The sequence below is a fragment of the Centruroides vittatus genome, unplaced genomic scaffold (assembly GCF_030686945.1).
Source record: "Centruroides vittatus isolate TY-2023 unplaced genomic scaffold, ASM3068694v2 contig_883, whole genome shotgun sequence".
NCBI lineage: Eukaryota > Metazoa > Arthropoda > Arachnida > Scorpiones > Buthidae > Centruroides > Centruroides vittatus.
In genome coordinates, this window is record NW_027122575.1 from 1,676,433 (window position 1) to 1,699,272 (window position 22,840).

At 31.6% G+C, this 22,840-nt stretch overlaps 1 protein-coding gene and 1 pseudogene across 2 annotated transcripts; one reads left to right on the forward strand and one right to left on the reverse strand.

The window, feature by feature from the left end:
• Positions 1 to 469: 469 nt before the first annotated feature.
• On the reverse strand, positions 470 to 5,989 carry LOC136983540 (sulfotransferase ssu-1-like; annotated as a pseudogene).
• Positions 5,990 to 9,521: 3,532 nt separating this feature from the next.
• On the forward strand, positions 9,522 to 19,757 carry Rrp47 (Ribosomal RNA processing 47). 2 transcript variants are annotated; one of them, XM_067280372.1, is made up of 5 exons: positions 9,522 to 9,787; positions 14,053 to 14,119; positions 14,200 to 14,255; positions 17,907 to 18,030; positions 19,532 to 19,757. In XM_067280372.1, exons 1-5 carry the CDS (start codon positions 9,653 to 9,655, stop codon positions 19,585 to 19,587), a joined length of 438 nt encoding a protein of 145 aa, XP_067136473.1. In that variant the 5' UTR covers positions 9,522 to 9,652; the 3' UTR covers positions 19,588 to 19,757. The 2 variants fall into 2 exon arrangements, with proteins under 2 accessions (XP_067136473.1, XP_067136474.1); XM_067280373.1 differs by lacking the exon at positions 19,532 to 19,757 and adding an exon at positions 19,181 to 19,250.
• The last annotated feature ends 3,083 nt before the right edge of the window (positions 19,758 to 22,840 follow it).

A 22,840-nucleotide genomic window follows, 5' to 3' on the forward strand; every position in this document is an offset into this window, starting at 1 on the left:
CCTCTGTCGCGTAGCAGCAGAGTTAACGTTTTTTTTTAATTAATGTAAACAACCCACATGCAAGTCAACCATGTCGTTTACTCGTGAAGTCCACGTGTAAAGTTATTTATTTCAATAAAAAGTAATAAAGGTAAATAACTTTGAAATTCTTTTATATCTAACAAAGGAGTCTCCCAGGGGTCTATCTTAGGTCCCTTATTATTTAATATTTATGTCAACGACCTTTTCAAATTTTTACCAGAAACCAACCTTATAATGAACGCAAATGATATTGTAATATCGTACTCGGATACCAATACAAAGGTTATTCAAGACAATTTAATTAATATATCACGGAAATTAACTAAAGATCTGAAAATTAATAACCTGTATATTAACACTGATAAGACTAAATTTCTCTGTTTTGCAAACATTTTAATTAATTTGTATATACATTTGTGAGTTTGGTATATGAAAGAATTTACATATGTTCTTTTTTTAATTTTTTCATAATCCAGTAATGCCCAGACTATATGATCTATTTCAGGCTTATTGCAATGCAAAGTACTATCCTTTATGTCCAGTATAATTATACTAAAAGAAACAATTTTTATGAAATTTATTTATTGTGCCGTCGCCAGAGGAAAATAATTTTTAACGTTTTACACATTGAGGTGGACGAGTAGCCTCAAATGAAAATTCGACTCTGCCGTGGAACTTAATTTTTTCTTCAAGTGCATGAATAAGGACAGCAGAAGACATCTATGTATTGTCTACTTTGCTAAATTTATTTAACAGTTATTTTATTTCATTGAATTCAGTTTCTAATACAAATATTACACCAGTAATACAATGAGTTATAATAAATCTTTCCAAATATGCAATAAATCTGTATTTCCAAATCTACATTGAATCAGTTCATTTATTCTTTCATTTTGAGAAGCAGAAAAATGGTTTTTCCAATCTCCTACTTCGCCTTTTCTTACAATCTTTGAATCTATAACATTTCTTTTTTCTTATATTTCATGAATTTTCCCCAAGTCTTTATCTTTTTGAAGACGAATAGCACTGTAATTTTCATTTGTTGTATTTTTCATGAAATCAAAGCTACTAAAATGAACTATATTTTTCATTATTTTATTATCGTTGATAAATTCAGAATACTCTGCACCTAGGAATATAGAAATTTTCTTTACAGAAGCATGAATATCTTGCTTCATTTCTTCGTAAGTTAAGAAAAGAACGTTTGAATCATCTCGATGATTATACCACGATAATACATGATCAAAATAATCTCCGTAAGGTATTTCTCCAGTAATAAAATGTTCGAAAAATTCATCAAATGTTATTTTAATCTTTCCTGTAGTTCTTGTCAGAAAATAATAATTAGAAACACAGCAGTCTTTAGGATTTCTTGCAACGTAGATGTATTTTGATTCGGGTGCATACGGTGTTAAGTGAAATGGCAAGTGTACTTTTAAGACACACGGCCTAACTTTATTTGCAGTTTCTATTCCCATCATTTCTAAATGAGGAGAGAATAACAAGAAATCTTTGCCATCTTTTGGAGGTATTCCTTTATGAAAAATGAGATAAAATTTGTTGAGTCCAAGTAGTACCGCATCTTGGAAAAGTCGAGAGAAATATATCATCATTCCTCGGTTTATATTGAATAGTAGAAGTTATGCATTCTGATAAGAATGATTTTGGAAACTTGAGATCACTAATAATTTGATATGGTATACCTGTGTTCGATTTTTCTTCGGCCATTACTGTAAAAAAAAATTTACATTTAATAATAATCATACAGTTCATTAATATACTCTAAATAGTCATACAATACAACTAATAAGATAACTTATAATAATCACTTATTTGTAAAATAAATGATTATGAATTATATATTTATAAACTTATATCGTTAAAATCTTTACAGCTAATTGTTTAAGCAAAATATAAATTTAATTTATAGTTTTATTTTCGTTTTTCACTTTTTCTGCTCTATGGGACATCAAAAACACCTTTTTTTTTCTTCACTTATTATGAATTTGCCACGACCACAATCGGGCCGACCTGATGATGAGTGATAAAGCCCGACATATCTGGGACAGATTTTCCTTGAGGAATTCCTAAGATTACTCATCCGGATTTCATCTTGGCTCCCCGAAGTGATAGGCTGATGGTGCACTTTTGGTTCCCCCGAAAGTAGATAGCTCGGTCATCAACCCGTCAGTGCGCGATGGATACGGAATAAAAGTCCTCTTAGTGCCTCCACAGACCGGAAAAAATCCTTCTCTACCATCTAGTCGTCTAATTTATAGCTTTTCAAAATATCTCATTGTTACATAAAAAAAAAGTTGCGACAGATAGTGTGATAAGGATTCCGTAAAAGATATGTCTATAATGTGGATGGCTGAGCATGTCTATAATGTGCATGACTGAGCGGTCAAGGTGGTATCCTACCGCTCTGAGGGACCCGGAATCGAATTCGGACGGGTCAAAAATATACCTATCAGTGGCGTAGCGTGGGTGTCAGCCGCCCGGGGCGGAGGAAAATTTTGCCGCCCCCTTATTTAGGTATTTTTACAAGATATTATTTATTGTGAAATTTTTCCGCCTCCTAAAAGTGCCGCCCGGGGCGGGCCGCCCCTATCGCCCCCACTACACTACGCCACTGGCATATGTAGTAGTCTACATACAGGTACTTTTTTTTTTTTAACTCTTTCCGCCCTGTGGGCACTAAGAGGGCCTCTTTTAGTAGGCCCATTATGGGTTCGGCCAGGCCCACAATGGGGCGACCGGGTGGTGAGGGACGGGGCCCGACATATCCGAACGGACCACCCTCCGAAAAATTCCTGGGGATTATTCGACCCGTTCGGATTCGATCCCGGGTCCCCCAGAGCGGTAGGCTGCCGCCTTTACCGCTCGGCCATCCGGCCGTCTGCATACAGGTACTGCCAACTAAGCTGAAGGAATTTAGCCACCTCATAGCCCCCGTAGCTACGGCTCGTTTCGGCTATACATTGAAACTATCGTAAAGAACTACTGGTATGTTAATTAATATCGTCGACGTCATGTTGTTCTAAAGAATGCTTATAACGTTGGGTTATAAGATTATAATACGGTGCTTTTCATAAATAAAATAATCTTGTATTTCATAAAATAAATTAATTTGTATTTTTCTATTTTATCTATTATAGATTTCAGTTTAAAGCGATGTTTTCATAAGCATTGAAAACTTCTCAATAAGTCTTGTCATGTATAAAAGCAACAATGGAGATTTTTACGACGCAAAACTGAGCGTTATCGGATAATTCATGGAGTAGCAGTGATAACACTAGCTAATCCAATGACTAAAGTCTAGAGATCAGAGAGTTGAAAGATATCACATTAACACTGCGATTTAATGAATTTTGACGAAAATATGGCAAATCGATTACGAGAGGTTTATTTCTAGAATAAAGTGATCAGACTTTTTAAAAATCAATATTTTACAGATTTGTCGGATGAGGTGATCAGAATACAATTTGTAAATAAGATTTCATAATTATTGTAGTTTATTATTCAATACATATTCCTGAAAACTGAAATTTTACTAAGAGCTCATCAGTTGTTCATCGCAATATTATACATGTTTAAAAATAAAAATATGTTTTGTTTGGTTATTAAATAATACAATAACCCATAAACATTTGCTCGTTAAAAGCAAGTAAAGTTTGAATGCTGTAAAGTTTTGCACTGCAAAATGCAAACACACACACACAACCAGTGGTGATATTCGGCGGGTTCGCACAGGTTCGGCCGAACCCGTTGTTAAAATTTTCAGTTTCCCGAACCTTGTTCCCGAACACACGGAACATTTCTCAGTGGGTTTGTTTTTCCCGAACCTTGTTAAACACACGGAACATTTCTCAGTGGGTTTGTTTTTTTTAAAAAAATATATTAAAATATGCGTATTATACTCCGTAATACTACTAAACTAGGGCCTTATACCCCGTTTGCACCGAGTATTTCAATCTAGATTGTGAGCAAGGTGAGGGAGTATGTCTTGGTGCGATCTCTCTCGACCGTTTCAATCGAGGTTTAATCGCGATCGATTCAAGAGTGTTCTTGAAAGTAGATCCAGTCATAAGAGAGATCCCAGAATGCCACGCGCGCGAGACAATACAAGATGGTGTGGAAGACGTGTTGGGCTATGGACAGCGAAAGAGTAAGTATAATGTATCTCGAGAGATGATGACGTGTGTATTTGTAGAAGCGCCATATTGCGGTAAAGAATTTCTCTGCCTTGAGAAAAAAAAAAAAAAAGGTCGACAGCTGTAAAATACTATTGTTACCTGGCCTTCTCCCATGGCTCGTTACGTTCTAAATACGCCGCTGATTGTTAGATATATGGTTGCAAGAAAAGGTATTGTATTTATTTCTAGCCAAAACTTCCATGTTTCGTTTGTGGGTGATTGTCAGGGAGAAATTTTCTGCTAGCGAACCCCTTGTTAAATATTTCGAATATCACCACTGCACATAACCCATGGAAAATTTTCCCCGTTTTTTCACTTTGAGTTCAGGAGTTCAAAAACGTGGAGATTTGGAAAAAACCCAGAGGGTCAAATTTGATATGATTGCTATACTTTCCCGTGTTATATACAAAACAGTCGGAAAAGTAAAAATTAAATTTAAAATTTATTTATGAAATTTGATTAGACTATTATTACTTTCCTGGCTTTTACGTATATATGAGATGGGAAGGTATTGGAATTGTGTCAAATTTGACCCACCGCGTTTTTTGCAGAACACGTTTTGAGACCTCGTGAACCCAAAAAGTTCAAAAAACGGGAAAATTTTCTGTGGATATTATGTATGTGGGTGTGTTAGCGTATAAATTGTCTAATATCTTAGGATGGGGCAATGATTAAGAAACGAAATTTGACATTGTGACTTGTATATAAGGGGCATTGTTGCTACTAAATTTTGTTGGTTAAAGACCGAAAAAGTGGGAAGATAGAAGGAGGTCATGTATCGTATGTCGAAAGGGGTCGGAAGACTTAATGAAGATTTTACTGGTCGTTAGCATTTACTTTTTTTTTTTTTTTTTTTATATAAAACTCATCACTACCCTCAAAATTAAGCCTTTTGCTATTATATATTAATTAAAAATATAAAAAGTTTTTGATAATAAAATCTCATAACAGATGATGAATGCCATAAACAATTTAATTTATTATAATTAATAATATAAAACGTATTTTTTAAAATAAAATCTCATAACAGCCGGGAAAGTTACGTAATTTGTTACTGGATTTTTTTGAACTTGCTTGAATTTTTCACAAAGCTTGCAAAATCCAAAATTTTTTGAGAATTACTTCATTTTTATTTTAATAAGGAATTTTTGAAATAGTTTTTACTTGGCGCAATCTTTTACATGCCAGATATTTTTGTTTGCATAACCATACAATTTTTCAGTTATCTATTATGATACATTTGTTAATAAAACAGATCATGTTTTGTTCTAAATAGATAACAAGAAATAATTAAGATAGTGTAAGTCGTAGCTGATTAGCAAATTTAAGGTTTAGAAAGTTCTTATCCTCAGATTATCATCATATTCTCACGTCCTAACTGTCCAAACGCATTGAGATGCGCATTTACAATATTTAATTAGCCATCATTTAATAAACAAACTAAATTTAATAAAATTTGTAGTCAAAATAAACTTAATATACTTGATTTAAATATAATTTTTGTAAACAAATTCTAAATGAGTTAAAGAAAAAGTTTTAAAACTCGTTTCTGAAACAAATTATCTTTATTTAGTTCTGTGTTTGCAATTAATAATAAAGTTCTTATTCAACTAATACGTATATTATATTCCTACCTTTTCTAAAGATGTACGAAATTTTCACTTTTTTATTAATTGAAATGTCTTGTTAAACAATTAATGCATTAATTTAATTCGTTTATAACAGGTTGAAACTCTTAAATATGATCGTGCTTCTAAGGATAAGTACGTACAGTCTATCTATGGAAAGAATCGACTTGAGAGCAACGTCAAGCGTGATGTCGCTTCAGTTAAACCAATCAGCACATTTCATAGCAATATCAGCACTTTTCGTTTAATACGTCAGACAATATGTGAATTTTATTTTATTTTCTCTCACTAGATTGCACAGCGACTTTTCCGTTGTGTTACTTCCATAATACTATTTATAATGGCGGTCTAAGTAAATTCGAAATAATAATAATAATAAATAATGCGAATTAAAAAGCAATAAAATTTTTAAAAAATTAAAGACAAAGTCTGCCCAAAAGGGACAACCATTTATTTTTCTTGCGTTCCAGACAACACATTCTTGGCAACTGACCTTTCTCCGTAGGCTACTCGTTGCCAGAAGTTTAAAAATGTCCGTTTAAAAAACACAAAATACATCCAATTAAAATTACAGGTAATTTCTAAAAAAGGAACTGGTGACATACAGACTTGTTGCTTTTATCCACCCATGTGTTGTCTGGAACGCAAGAAAAATAAATGGTGGTCCCTTTTGGACAGACTTTGTCTTTAATTTTCAAAAAAATAACTTTCCATCTGACGAAAAAATTAACAAAAGCAATAAAATTGTTATGTTATAATTTATTCAATAAATATTTCATACAGTTATTTAATTAATATTTAATTGCCATGTAATCAGTCTGTATTTAAAAATTCCATAGCTAGTTTTTGATGTTTTATAACAAATTAATAAAATTTGGAGTATAATTTTTGTTGACTATTTCTTTATTAATAAATTAACTACATTCATATTATATGCCTTGATTTAAGTTCTTTTAAAATAACTTTTACAATAGAATTATTTGTGCTTATATCCATTACGAATCCATATTTAATATCAATATGTTTCATGAGAAAAGTTTGAAGTTTATATCTATTGCTTTTCCGGCTCTTATATATAACAGAGGGATAGTATGGCAATCGGTCAAAAATGACCAAGCAACTCGTTACTGGATTTTTTTTTTATGATTATCATTATCATTATCATTGGTCTAATTTGACTAAATCAAGGTTTATTCTATTTTGAATAATATCTTTTTAATTAATTAAAATTGACCGCCAAGTAACCGAGGCGGTTAAATCGCCAGCCTATCGCTCCCTAGAAATTTTTCAGAGGTGGTCTGACCCCGGGTATATCGGGTTTCGTCCCTCCTATCCGCCCACCCGATTGTGGGCCTATCCGAACTTTCGATGGGTATAGAAAAAAAGCTAATGGGGCGAAATGGCCAAAACAAACAAAAAGAAAAAAAATGTATAAATTTCAGTTCTGAAGTAAAAACAAAAGCTTATGTTTAAAAGAAATGTATGAACGCGTAGAGCCAGTGCCAGCTTTAGAACCTATTTACCCCTAGGCAAAATATTCGGTGCATGTTTTAATTTAAAATAGGTAGGTGTGAAAAACATGTTCAATTTTTAAAATTTTCACATTGTTCGCTTAGATTAGAGGTCACCAAACTTTTTCACAGTGGGCCAGATAACTGAGAAAATGACGAGCGCGGGCCGTTTAAACATTTTGTTCAATACAGCACACTAAATACACAAAAAGTAGACAACCGACAAATTTATTTACCAATACACAAACACGATCGCTGCAGCAAGCTCTTAATCGTTTTCCTTAGAAACTTTATTGCATGTACTTAAGTGCTGGAACAAGACTGATATGGCCCCCCTCACCTACACATGGATACAAATCAATGTCATAACTGTACATTTATTACATTCAAACATACTTGCAAATACAGTATATTAAAAAGAGGACGTACAGTACTTCTGTAAAAGATGATAAAAGCAATAATACACATTAGTATATAAACAATAATGAAACAATATATTAACAGAATACGGAGGCAGAACATATATTTGGAAAGAGTCCTTCCAGCTTATATCTTTTCAAGCAATGCAGTAGCTTCAATAGACTCAGTTGGCCCTCTCCAAAATTTGCTTGATGAACAGATGGAAAATGGCTAATCTCCATTACAAAATCTTCACTGATATCAGCGGGATATTGATCTGTCAGTAATTTTGATTTTTCTTTCAGTTCATCTTGAGGAATTGCCGGTACTTCGGTACTTCCGGCGGAAGCTGAACTCAGAAATGCTCACTGCAGATTTGAAATGAACAGTCAGTCTGCCAATAACATTAGCCAATATTACATAGAAGACAGACTTTCTGAAATATGCTTCTACAGAAGATTCATCTATTTCATCTTGTTTTGACAAATCTGCTTCTTCTGTAGCGCCTTCATCATGGAACTTTTTTCTTTTGCGTTTTGCTTTACCCCGAGTTCCATAGAGTTTCACTTCTATGCACAAATTAGAAGCAACATGTTTTTCCACGCTCCACGTACTTTTTCAGCTGTTCCGAAGATTTGTCAGTTCTGAAATCAACCTTTTTAAGTTCGACATCCAGCGTTACATTTCTGGACTGAATAACCTTCTTACTGATATCAACTAGAACTAACACTCTGTACCACACAACAGACATTATCACACAAATGAAGGATGTGACATAAGACATAGCTCCATTAATTTCTGTTCTTGTTTTGGCAGTTAGTTTCAACTCCAAGAGGTTTTCTAATGCTAATGTAATGCCTGGCAGATCGACTACAAAGAGCTTTATACTTTCAACACGGTCTGACCATCATGTGTTAGACATGTCGTGAAGAGAACAGCTAATACACTTCGAAAAGGTCAAGGGTATGTAAAGCTGTGCTTGAATAAAGACTAGCTACGCTATACCGTGTACTCACTGTACTGTACATTAAATCATGTTCTCTTTTAGCAAACCCATTATGGGCTCGGCCAGGCCCACAATGGGGCGGCCGGGTGGTGAGAGACGGGCCCCGACATATCCGGAAGGACCACCCCCGAAAAATTCCTGGGGATTTTTCCCGGGTCTCCCAGAGCGGTAAGTTGCCACCTTGACCGCTCGGCCATCCGGCCGTAGAGAGGGGAAGGGTTGAATTTCAGTGGACGTCCGTTTTATTTTATTAAATTTTATACAGTTTATGCATTTTATTGTATTTATTTCAAAATTTCTTGCATGTTTCATTTGTACTTATGGTATTGATCATTCATAGTGATAAAGGTTTTAAGGGGGATTGACTTTCGTTGGACGTCCAATGAGAGGAAAGGGTTACGGAAACTTGGAAAAACTGGGACAAGGGAAAAGGGGAGTTAAAATTCACAGGAAAATATGGACGTAATTTATGGACAGCTCCAAATGCAGGAAATAAACAATAATTTTAAAAAAATGGCATAAATGATATTTTTGTATTCAGTCCAATATTTATTCACTTTTACAAAAAAGTTAAAATTACTGTATTCGTAATTTTTGTTTTTTTTTTTTTTTTTTGGTTAAATTGTAAATTTTCAGTTTATGACGATAATTTAGAAAAAGATATTTTGTTCCAAACAATTTTAAACGAGTTGTAATTCTGGCAACACTGTTTCGATAAAAGAAATGATCAAACACGTGGAAAATATACTGTATATTATACCGTACTGGAATCGAATGTTTATGTATTGTAGTGGGAACGGTGTTATTGTTTTTGTACACATATAATATATATCTGTTATTGATATAAGAAGATTTCAGTTTAAGAGATTTCAAATTATATTTTGAAAAAATATGATTCTGAAGATGGAGAATTCAGACGATTTTCCGACTGAAATTCAAAATCAACTTGTTACTTTTCATGGCAATCTCGAAAAAATGGGAGATATTTTACAAACTTTACTACAGTTTGATTTCGATGACGAAAGAGTAAGATCACTCAGTTTTAAATTTTACGACTAAAAAATTGATAGGCTCTAGTAGTTTAAATAAATATACAGAGACTCACTTTAATATTTGGCCACCCCACGTGAAGTTGATGTTTTTAATGTGTATAATAATAGCCACTTAAATATTCGGTTACTATACTATTGTGAAAATATTGTCTCGAGTAACACAAATGAATAGGTCTTAATATTTAGTTGGGTATCCTTTATTTTTTATTACAGCCTTCAAACGGTTTTGCATATTTACAAAAATTTTCTTTGTATATGTAGGCTCAATGCCTACCCATTCTTCTGTCAGCCTCATCTTTCAGTTCTTTCTTTGAGGTAATTGGCATTCTCTGAACTCTAAAACAAAGTTCATCCTGTAAATTCTCAATGGGATTGAGGTCGGGCGATTGGGGATGCGTTTCGATAACTTTGGGGCAATTATGGAAAAGCCATTGGAGCACTATATATGCATTATGTTTGGGATTGTCATCTGGTAAAATTTGAATGTTTTTCTTATCACCAGCTTTTCTGCATTTTTGTGTAAGCATTCTTTGAAAATTGTCAGGTTATGTTCTTTTGTCATGGTTTCCTCAATAAATTTCAGTTTGCTTGTGCCAGCTGCAGATATGCATTTCCACACCATTACGTTTCCTCCATTGTGTTTCACAGTTGCCTATAAATTTGGTTTTTTCAGTTCTTCATTTGCTTTGTGCCACACTGGAACTTTACCATTTGATTGAAAAATGTTGAATTTACTTTCATCTGCAAAGATAACATTTGTCAACCATGCTGACTACTTGTTCACATGGGTATTTGCAAAGTCTAACCTTTTCATTCTATTCACTTTGCTGACATAGGGACTTTTTCTTGCTACTCTTCCATTGTAGCCTCATTTTGCTGGACCCTCCAAACTGTCTTCAGGTGCACTTGCTTTTTACGTTCTTGCAACAATGCTATTGTAATTTTAGGTGCTCTCAGTCATTGGTTTTTCTTCACCTTTTTCACAATCAGAGAGCCTTTCTTGGTTACTCAGTTTACATGGTTGACCTTCTATCTTCTGTTCTTTTTGATATTGTCTTGTGATATCACCAACTGTACTGCATGGTATATTTAATACACAAGCAATCTCCCTGTGTGAAGATCCCTTCTCATGGTGTAAGATTACCAGCTGATGCTGCTCAAACATTGTATTGCAACTGTTTTGTCCCATTTGAAGTGTTGCACTTCCCTAATCCGGTTAATATGAATTCTCCAATAGCAGCATGAGAAATGACAAATCACAGTGACTTTGATTTACATATTAACATGAAAAAAAGACTTGCGATTACCTTGTCTGTGTAATGACTGAATATTAATGTGACATGATTTTGAGCCATTGTCAAGAAGAAGATCAAATTATTGGCATTATCAAGCTCAAGACTTGTAATGATTAGATAATACTCATGGAACATTATCTGCTTCTTGTAATTTGATGTTTTTATCACATGTCCTTACATTTTATAATAATTGTATGGAAACTTCAATATACTGGATTGGCCAAATATTAATGAGTCTTTGTATATATAATTTTTGAATGTTTTTTGTAAATCGCATAATTTACAGTAAACTAGAATTCTTAAGTGTTGAAAAAATAAAATAAGTTCATGGTTTATGTTTTACGATTTTCAATAAGTTTTATGAATTAATGAATGAGTGTTTTATGACTTTCAATAAGGGTTTTCTCCTACTTTAATCAAAACTCTCATCATTAAAGCTACTGTTCTTAAATAACAAAGTGTAAATTCTTGGATAGAAGTTACTTTGAGGTAATTTATATACAGGTTGTTGACTCATAGTAGTTATGTTGTTTGTTTATTTCTTTTACAGGTGAATCATGGTATTGAGTAAGGGGTTCAAGTTATTTAGATGAAGAGAAATCTCAGTCAGTGTGAAGTTACTGAAAAGTTTAACAGGCTGTATCTAGACTTCTCATCAATCACATGCAATCACATATAGCAGTCTGGGTGTATTTAAACTCTTTGGCAACTTTACTTTGACTTTGGGTCCTCATCATCAAAATAACTTGATTTTGTTCTTCCTTACAACTTACCTAAAGGAATCATCTAACTTTTGAAAACTTGAAATAATACTTATTTACATTTCTATTTTTGCATACTTTAAATTATTCATTTGAAATCATAAAGCAACAGCCTTTTTAATTTCATAAGCAATGCAACAGTGTGACATGGCAGTGTGAGGTGCATATCCATAACATAAAAGTACCCTAGTTTCTGGTTTTTTGTAATGGATTTTAGCATTAATAAATTATATATTAAAGGAATAAGCTAGACTCTGGAATTACTTTTTTTTTTTGTTTTTGAATTTAGGAAACATGATCCAAGTTGAAATAGAACCAAAATTTGTGCTGACTTTACATTGGTGACTCTAGACTTTCCCTCTTGACATACAACTTTTTTTAGGCTATCTTTTTCACTGTGTTTTAAAATTGCAAACTCTAATATGATTCATGAATTGCTTAGAATCAATAGTGCACAATAGAAACATAATGGTGTTGTTGTAACAATATTATCCATAAGACAAAATGCTGATAATTTTTAAGGAGTCACTTTATTACTTGATAAAATGTTTTTTGAGATTAACTAAGACCCCGCTTAACACGGGGGATGTGTTCCTAGATGAAAAAAATGCTAAGCGAAACAGCATTAAACAAGGTCATTTTAACATAGAGTAAATAGAAATAGGTGAACATGCGACCAAAAATAAACATTTTACTTTAATTTTAAGTTATTTTTATATTAATTTGCATAATAATATATGTTAAATAACACACAAACATATACACACAGAAATATAAAGTTCATTTTTTGTGACAAAGGTCCTGACTTTTCTGAAATTTGTTTTTTTTTGCAATAAAGTTGTGAAGTTTCATTTGTCGTTTTTTTTTTTTTCTTTAATCAAATGTCGGTAGCAAAAGATCGCATCCAAAACTCCTAATTTTGCATTTGCACTCCTTTCAAAATCTTGACCATTCGCTACAATTTGATCAACGATTTTGGTTATCGTGACCAAACTTTTACTAAGGAAATCTGTAGCAAGTTCTTTGGGTTCTTCGTTTTTGGAATCTCTATTTTCCAGTTCTACATGAATTCTTTCTTCTGCTGGTTCTTGAATGTCGTCATTGTTAAGGCTCTCACCAGAAATCTGCAGTAACTCCTCAATATCCTGCTTTTCTACATCTCCTAGTCCTACTGTATCGATTAGGTTGACAATTTGGTCAACCTAACGATTCAACGATGGGCTCTTCTCGTTGAGAATTCTTGGATACCTTCACCCATAACTTCTTCCACACACTGTTCACACATTTATCAGTTAATTCTTGTCAAGTGAAGTGGATATTGCCTATGCCCTATGGCATCCATGATTTCGAAAATTGCACCAAACATAGATTTAAAGAAATACACCTTTTTGCCACTTTTTTCTGATTGGTTCGTGTTCGTAAATAATCGTATCATATACGAATCAATGAAATGCCGCAATAATTAGAATCAGCGTAAATGTTGAGCTTTTTTTAGGCTTCAAGCAGACTGCATTATATTGAATCAGCGTTAAGTGAGGTAGCATTAAATGGGATCTTACTGTATATCTTTTTGCCAGATCCAAACTTAATAATATGACTTTATTAAATGTAAAAACCATGAACAACTACAGTTGAATAACAAAAATTTCAAATAATTCATAAAAATTCTAATTGTGAGATGATTCAAATCTAATGACCAATATTATCAACAGTTTTCTGTAGAACATGTAAAAAATTACACAAATTAAAAATATTAAAAAATATAAAAAATAAAATAAAAACAAAACTAATAAAAATAAATCAACATGTAATGGCTTGATTAGCAGCTAAACTATTAATTAACATAAGGATGTAATAGTAATAAATTCAGTACTTGACTGACTAATATACAGATATTTACTTCTGTCCTTCTTAGTTAAGTGACAAAATAAAAATTAAAAAATTTTTTCTTTATTATCTGCTCAGAAATGTTTTATTATTAAGTCTGATTAACTTGTATTTGTGAATGTTATTAGCTATTCTATAGTTAGAACTGTAAAGTATACTTAGAGTAAAATTTAATATTACTAACAAATTTATATGTTAATATTTAAATATTTAATATACTGTATATATAAATGTTATTTTTGTATTTACTGTAATAATTATAATTTTTAATTATTCTGATTTTAATATTATTTTAGTTAACTCCATTAGAGAAAGCAAGGTTACATTTAACATCAGCATATACAATGAACTCATTGTTTTGGAGTAAGTGTTTAAATATTTATGAAATGTTTTTAGTATATTTTAATTTTGAAAACATTGCTTAGTTTTGATACTCTTGACAGTGTATTTGGTGTGTAAAGGAGAGAATCCCAAAGAACATCCAATTAAAGCTGAAATAGTAAGTTTTCACTTTTCTATAATTTACATACCATTATCAAAGCTAATGAATAAAATTTTGACACTACTAAGAAACAATGTTATTAAAGTGATGACATTTTTTTATTTAAAAAAAATAGTTATTTTGAATAAATAAATTACATTTTTCAAGACCCAATGGTCATAAATACGGTGGAACCTCGCTTAACGAGCATAATTCGATCCAGAGTTTTACTCATAATGCAAAACACTCGTTAAGCGAAACAATTTCTCCCATAGAAATTAATGTAAAATATGATAATGCGTTCCACACTGAAAAAATGCTCAAATGTTTTATGTATAACGTTTATTCAAAAAAAATTGTACAATATACACTGTTAAGGGGTGTGAATCATCATAATCTTTTCTTCGAGCATGGAATGAACCATCCTGGAATGAGAATTAGATTTGCAGAAACAAAAAATTTACAGCTAATATGTTTAATAAACACTCCAAACGATATGCCAAATTCTTGGGTTATGTAAAGGCTATAATTAAATATTAGAAATTAATTAATTTGACTAGAGGTGGGCAGTTATGTTTCCACCTTGTATTAAATTTAATAATTATAAATAGTTAATTTTTAATTCAGACATTTCTAAAATTTAATTTGGAATCGGTCATTAAAATTAATGACCCAAGAATTTGGCTTATCGTTTGGCGTGTTTATTATATAATGGGCTATGATTGTTGATGTTTATAAGTAATATTTGTGAACACAAGTTTGGAAAAATATGTGATCACAAGCGACATTAAGATGCTAGCAGAATGAGTACTAAACACAGACTGATGGAGCATGCCCCATGTGCACAATTCGGGACTTCCTCTCTCCTCATCACTTGTTATGTGAATTGTAAAATTTGTTTTGCTCGTTATGTGAAATACTCATTGTGCAAGGTGCTCATTAAGCAAAGTTCTACTGTGGCTTGAATTTATTTTAACATTTGAATTAAAATTTATATTAAAATCATTTTATTTCTTATTAACAATGATGAATTGGAAATTAGAATAAACTTCATTTGTTTTTCTGTCTGAAGGAGCTGCTGCTACTACTAGTACTACTACTACTACTACTAAAGTTTGTACTCTCTGAATGAACATAGAATTAAAATTATAGTGATTTTTATTTTATAAGTATAAAAATGTTTATAAATAGATTTAATATAATTTCTTAACTAAGTAGAAAGTAAATTGCATTATTTTCTATATAATTAAGTTTAATAGTTGATGCAAGTCATAAGTTGCTGTAAGTTAGGAGTACTGTTATACTGTTCTATTGTTTGCTCATTCTATTGACATTTTATTGTTTGCCCACTGTTTATTATATTACAGGTAACTCTTGTATAATACTGCAGTTAGGTTCCTATAAAATTTTGTATAGTGCAAAATCAAAACTAAAAACCAGTATGAAAAGAGGAAATACATTCCAAAAGTTAACAAAAATATGCCATTTTATTTTTAAGATAATTGGAAACTTAATTTTTATTAAAAACAGTAATAACCAAAGAAACATCTTACAGACTGTGATACATATATATGGTCTCTTCAAAAACTTCTGGAACATTTCAAATAGCATGCAATGTTATCTGGCAACAATGTATGGTGATGCATGTTGGGTAGCAGTGATCTTCCTTCATAACCTACCAGTTGCCATCTTATTGTGCTGCAATTAGTTTTCATGTTACAGGTTTTTATTTATTTGCATGTAGAGGATGGTCTGTGATTTTGCAGATGACTGACATGCAAGACAGCAGATCAACATCAAATTTTGCTGTAAGCTTGGGAAAACACTTACGGAGACCCATAAAATATTGAAGCAGGTTTATGGCAAGAAGTGTCTTAGTCATATGCCATGTTATGAATTATTCAAGAGATTTAAGGATGTTCAGCAGTCAGAAGAAGACAACCATTGATTTCATCTGACAACACTCATGTTGCACAAGTTTGTGGAGATTCTAATCATCATTTGATAGTTCAAGAAATCATCAAAGAGTACAATATATACAATAGGATCCTGCCATAGCATTCTCAAGGAAAAATTGCAGATGCATCATGTCAATGCAAAGTTTATGCCACCACTGGTGACAAGATCAGAGAGACACATGGGTTGCAAGCTGTCAAGATATTTTGGATTGTGCCAATGAGGATGAAACCTTCATAAAAAGAATTATTACTGGTGATGAAACTTGGGTTTACAGATACAAAGTAGAAACGAAAAGGCATTCATTGCAGGGGTTGGAAAAATGAAATCATGTCCAAAGAAAGCATGACAGGTCAGGTTGAAAGTGAAAGTCATGCTAATTTTTTTTTTACATTGAAGATATTGTGCATCTCAAATTCTTACAAGATGGACAAATGGTGAATTGGAAATATTTGGAAGTACTAAGGTACCTAAGATAAAGTGCCAGAAAGAAAAGGCCTGAACTCTGGAAAAATTTTGTAGATCCTGCATCATGACAATGTACAGTACAAGTTTCTTCATTTCTTCTGATTTGTGACTTCTTGGCTAAAACAGGAACACCTGCAATTCTCCACCCACCCTACTCACCTGACCTCACTTCTGCAGACTTTTTCCTATTTTCTGTGCTGAAATCCATTTTGAAAGAATGTAGATTGAAGACATCATGAAAAATAAGTTTTAAGAACTTTTTGAACAGAACACGTATGTTAAATAATGTACTGTCATTTAATTTTCTTTCTCTTCCTTACTGTTAAGCGTAATTGAACAAGATCATTTTCTCTATTGTAGAATAACTTATACCTGAAATTTTTCTGTAACATTTAGATTTTCTTTCTCTTCTTTCTTTCTTTAAAAGATGCAGTAATCTGCATTTGTTTGTTTTTGCTTGATAGATCTTTGCAAATTTCATGGTATGGAGTTATGTATTTTTGAAGTTTCTTTTGAATTTTGTGCTTTTTTCAGATCTGCATTCAAGAAAAAAAATTCTGTTTTTCTATTAAATCTATGCCTTCCCACATGCTTTTTGTTATAAAATTTAGAACTTTGAATTTTCCTCTACACTTTCTCTGAATTGATTTGCTTTACCTCTGATTCTATTTCCACCAAATCTGCTTCACCAGCCTCTTTTTCTATCAATAATTCTTTAATATTTCACTAGTCATATTATCAAAATCTCCGTGCTATGAATTTCTACTATTTTATAAACAAAGTTCTACTATTGCACTAATTCTATTTTTTTGTTGGTTTGACCATATTTCCTGAATGAACAGAGAATGACTATACATTTTCCAACACTCATGCTAAAAGATTTAAATATTTTACTTCAGATCCTTCTCTTAACTTGTTCTGCAATTATTTATTTGATTGAGTGTGAGTGACGTTCATGTTTTGCTTCTTTTAATATGTGATTTATAATAAGTGAATTATATTTGCAATATTTTCTAATTATATAGAATGTAACAAAACATTTCTATACATATTTTACATTTTTGTACTTCACTTATTAAATATAACAATAGAATATTGAAACAAAAATTATTGTATTACATATTATATTATTAAAAAAGAAATTTTTAGTCATCTACTGATTGTTTTAGTTCGATTTATCAATATCAGTATAAAAGTCTGTAGTAATTTTGGAGTCTAGGTAAATTATAATTTTTATTTTTATAGGACAGAATTAAAATGTACATGTTAAGAGCAAAAGAAATTGCTGATAAGGAAAAGGCTCCTAAAATAGACAAAGAAGCTGCTAAAAGATTTGTGAGAAGTTCTTTGTGGGAACCAGATAGTGACGGTAAAAAGCTCTCTCTTTCAATAAACTTAATTACAATATAAACCACACTCGTACCCAGCAGAATTCAATATATAAAAAACTTAAACCAACACCTTAATGTTCGCTGAGAGATTTATTAATTTAACAAACGTTTTCAATCTAATCAATTTTTTAACCTGAAGATGATCTATCGATTAGATCGAAAACGTTTGTTAAATTAATAAATCTCTCAGCGAACATTAAGGTGTTGGTTTAAGTTTTTTATAAACTTAATTACATTGCATTCTTGCTAATCTGAACTCTACTTGATTTGAACCAGGTTTTTTTAATTTTTTTTTTTTAAGTTAATGAATTTTATTTGGTTTTTAATTGTATTTATAACAAATGTTTTGAATAAAATATGCAGTAAAAATATGATACTGTATATTTTATTTTCATTAATTTATTCTAATTAGTGCATAATTATTATTTACATAATAGTTGTTTTAATTAAAGTCATATTAAATTTGTAAGTTTTAATAAGAATTCTAATTTTTAGTGAAGTAATAAATAAAAACAATGAAAACCACTTTTAATAGTTGCAAAGAACACTTAGATGCAAAAATGAAAATAAAACTAATATGTGCATTTAAAAAAATTTTTTAAATAAATGTATTTATCATAGAGCTCAGCCATACATGTAATGTTAAAGTACCAAATTTGACTGTTAATATCTCCAAGATCAATGAACCGATTTGGATAACATTTAAAATATTTAGTGTCTTCAATGAGGACTATGGAAGCCTTAAATTTTGAATAAATTCATTTGATCATTTTGGACTATGCAATCCCAAATTCATCATTTTTTCTCTAGATTTACAATAAGAGAGATTTTAGCAACACCAAGCTACCAGAAAATCTAGAAGGTGTCTATGCTTAATAGCTCTTTCAAGAGCTGACCACCACTTTTGTGGTCCTTTTGAAGGTTTTATTTAAAAATATTGAATATTTATGAAATTAAAACTTATTTTTTAAATTTTAACATTTCATTGGTTATTTGGCTACCACATGATGTGACATTTTGCAATTACTTTTAATCTATTAATTAACACTTTCATTGTTATTTCATTCCCTTATTAACTCGTAAACCCTTTGCCCAATCTGCACCAAATTTTTCATACTTATACTCTAGGACCCCGAGGAAAATCTGCCTTAAAGTCGTTGCACCTACATTAATTTGGCTGAACATTTGAACATCTTTGAGCAGTATCAGTGAAAGAAGTTTGGCATACAAGTATAATAAAACTCAACAAAAGTTTCCTGTATTTAGATGTTTTTGCTCTATTTTTTTAACCTGATTTCACCAGCTTTTTTATGGGGTATACAGTCTCCTCATACTTCTTTTTCTTTACATTTTCCCTTCCAAGCCAAACTTTTAAGTAACTTGAACAACCACATTCAGTAGTTAATTTTGTTTAGCAAAAGTATACTGTATTTAAATAAATATAAGATTTAACTTAGAACTTTTATGATTATATTTCAGTCAAACAAGAAAAGGAAGGAAATCCAAAATCTTCTAATTCTAGTTCATCTATCTAACAGAAGAGTGAAGTTTATATGCTATAATATATACATTTTGATAAAAAAAAAAAAAGTGTACAGTTAAAATGAAATTAGTTTACATGTGTATATTATTAATATGAACTTTTTAAATGTATTTTTTTGTAAAGTTTTAAATTTGAAATATATAAAAATTTTTATGAAAAATATTCATAATTTTAATAATTCTTGTAAAGTGAAATCAAGTTTTCAAAATAGGCATTATATATTCAAAAAACAAAAAAATTTCAGAAATTTATGATCAGTTTTGAGTGACAGATAATCTTAACTGGTTTGATTTTTACAAGTACAGTAGATACAAGTAAGTTTATAGAAAATGAGGTATTTAACAATATTTCTAATTTAAAAAAAATCCTGTTTTCCGGTTCAGACCAGAAATTCTTATATAGTTAATTGGGGGCTTTTGGTATCTGGTCTTGATTTTCATCTAACTCCATTCTCGAGATTAAGGAAGAATGGACGTGACAGTGGGAATCTATAAGTCTGCAATTTGAAAATTGCAACCCAATAATGTGACTTGTAAACTTTTATTAAAAATTTTTAATTACAAGTTTATAATACCTCTAATAATTAGTATATAATTACAATTTCTAATTGATCTTTTAACAAATATGAATATATCTAAGAATAATTTTTTAAGTGTTAGCAAAGAAAATCAATACAAATATGAAACAGGCCTATAATTCATTCAAATTGATGTCTGTTACAGAAAGCAAACAAAATATTCTCATTCATTGTAATTACAGATTTGTAATACATTTAATTTTACTTTCTTGGCTTGTTATGTATTGGAATCCTGTCAAAAACTTGATCCTCCGGGTTTTTTGCAAATCCTACGTTTTGAGACCCCTGAATCCAAAACTATGAAAAAAAAATTGGGGTGGGTGGGGTGTGTGTTGATATCTATTGTTTTGTTTAATATCGGGATCCGGTAATGATTAAGAAACAAAATTTGGCGCAGTAACTTGTGTATTAAATTTTGGTGGTTAAAAGTGGGGAGAAGTTGTGTATCATATCGCAAGTGGAGTTGGACTTAATGGCGATTTTACTGGTTATTAGAATTTACAATTTTTTTCATAAAACTCATCTGTAACCTCAAAATTAAGTTTTTTGCCATTTTATAATAAAAAATAATTTTTAAAATAAAATCTGATAACGGATGGTGTCACATGCAATTTTATTCATTATGATTAGTAATATGTTACTTTTTAAATAAAATCTCAGAATCCAGGAAAGTTATGCAATGCGTTGTTGGATTTTTTTTTCAATAAAATAGCAATGTATGTCTATCCAGAGCATGTTTTGTGCTGTTAGCCGCCTGTATGCTACAGATATTTGGCCGCCTCTATGAAAGCCTACTAGTATGTTTTATGACTGTTCCATATAGTTTGAAATGGTAAAAAAAACCTATAAAATGTTTGATATATTTATATTAATTTTATTCAAATTAAGCTGGCCCATAGGTAACATGTTCCTTGGTTCAAAGTTAAATACTTGTGCACAATAAAACAGAATTTGAAAATATGAAATTAATTTTTAAAAACTTATTTACTTAGTACATAAATTTATCAGAGGTGCCCGTACCTTGGGGCACATGCCCCCCCTCTTTGTCTCAGTTGCCCTTTTCCTAATCCTCAAGGGGACTCAAACAACAGAAAATTCGTGACTTCTAGCCTATTCTGCAATTATAAAAGAAACTAATGAACGATATTTGTCCATTGACCCATGCAACTTCGTCGTATGTTGACCAAAACACCTTGTTTTCAAGGCCAAGTTAGCTCGGAGTGTAACCACTACAATGGCTCATTCACAATGAAAATTAAGCATAAACATAAAACCTAAAACATATTTAATTCATTAAATAACATAGATACAAGGTTTTATGTATTAAGTAACATAGGAGGCCGGATGGCCGAGCGGTCAAGGTGGCAGCCTACCGCTCTGGGGGACCCGGAATCGAATCTGAACAGGTCGAATAATCCCCAGGAATTTTTCGGGGGGTGGTCCGTTCGGATATGTCGGGCTCCATCCCTCACCACCCGGCCACCACATTGTGGGCCAAGCCGAACCCATAATGGCCTTGCTAAAAGAGGCCCTCTTAGTGCCCACAGGGCGGAAAGAGTTTAAAAAAAGAAAAAAGTAACATAGCGTACATTCACAATAGGGGTCACTTTGACTTTTATAGCAATCGCCAATCCATTCACCAAACACATTTTTATATATAAGATATATAAGCCTATATATAAGACATTGAGAAATGATAAAGATAGAATAAGAACAGAAGAAAAACCAGGTGTCTATAAAGTGCCTTATGAGAACATACAACTAAATGTTAAGAAAGACTATATAGGCGTCACCAACAGAAGCTTGAGAGTAAGATTAAAAGAACATAGATATAACGTAAAGAAAAGATCCAATGCTACAGTTTTGTGGCAAGTCCAAGGTTCGGTGGTGAAATGGGATGAGGCAACAATTATAAAACCTATATCTTTCCCCACTTTATCAATGACGGCGGAGAAGATGGAAATATATAGAAGTAGGCTACGGGAAAAATGTTTAAATGAGAGAGATGCTGAGAGCCTGCTGTCAGCGTGGAAATACATGATTAAAAAGTACACTACTAACTCAGACTAGATTTAGTTTATTGGACGATTTATGATTTTTGTATTTTTAATTTTATTTCGTGTTAATGTTATTCTGTGTTAATTTTATATGTTCTTCCGTTTATCTTGGATATTTTTTAAAAATTTTTGTTCTAAATTTTGATTTAAATATTTATATTCTGTACATGGAACGTTTCTATTCCATTTTCTTTTAACCTGAAGATGGCCTGTCAACCAGGCATAAAACGTTTGTTATGAAAAATACATATTATTCTCAGCAACGAATTAAGGCGTTTTATTTCTATAAGTTTATCTGCTGAGCACTTTTAGAGTTTTTATGACTGATTTTCTCAAGCAATTTTATTTTTTAATTTTGGTTTATTAACAATGAAATTATTTCGAACCAAGACCGATTCATGTTCTGTGAAATCTTTTTCACCAAGTGACTTTTTCTTTCTACAGACTGCTCTGCGGCTATTTGTCACTCCAATCGCCCGATGCAAAAAGCAATTGCAAGATGAATAAAATTTTCGCAAATTGTGACCCCTGATAATGAGTTATCTAAGTGTAACGTTAGTATATATACTTAATCATAAGACGTTAACATAAATAAAGCATGGAGTTTGCAA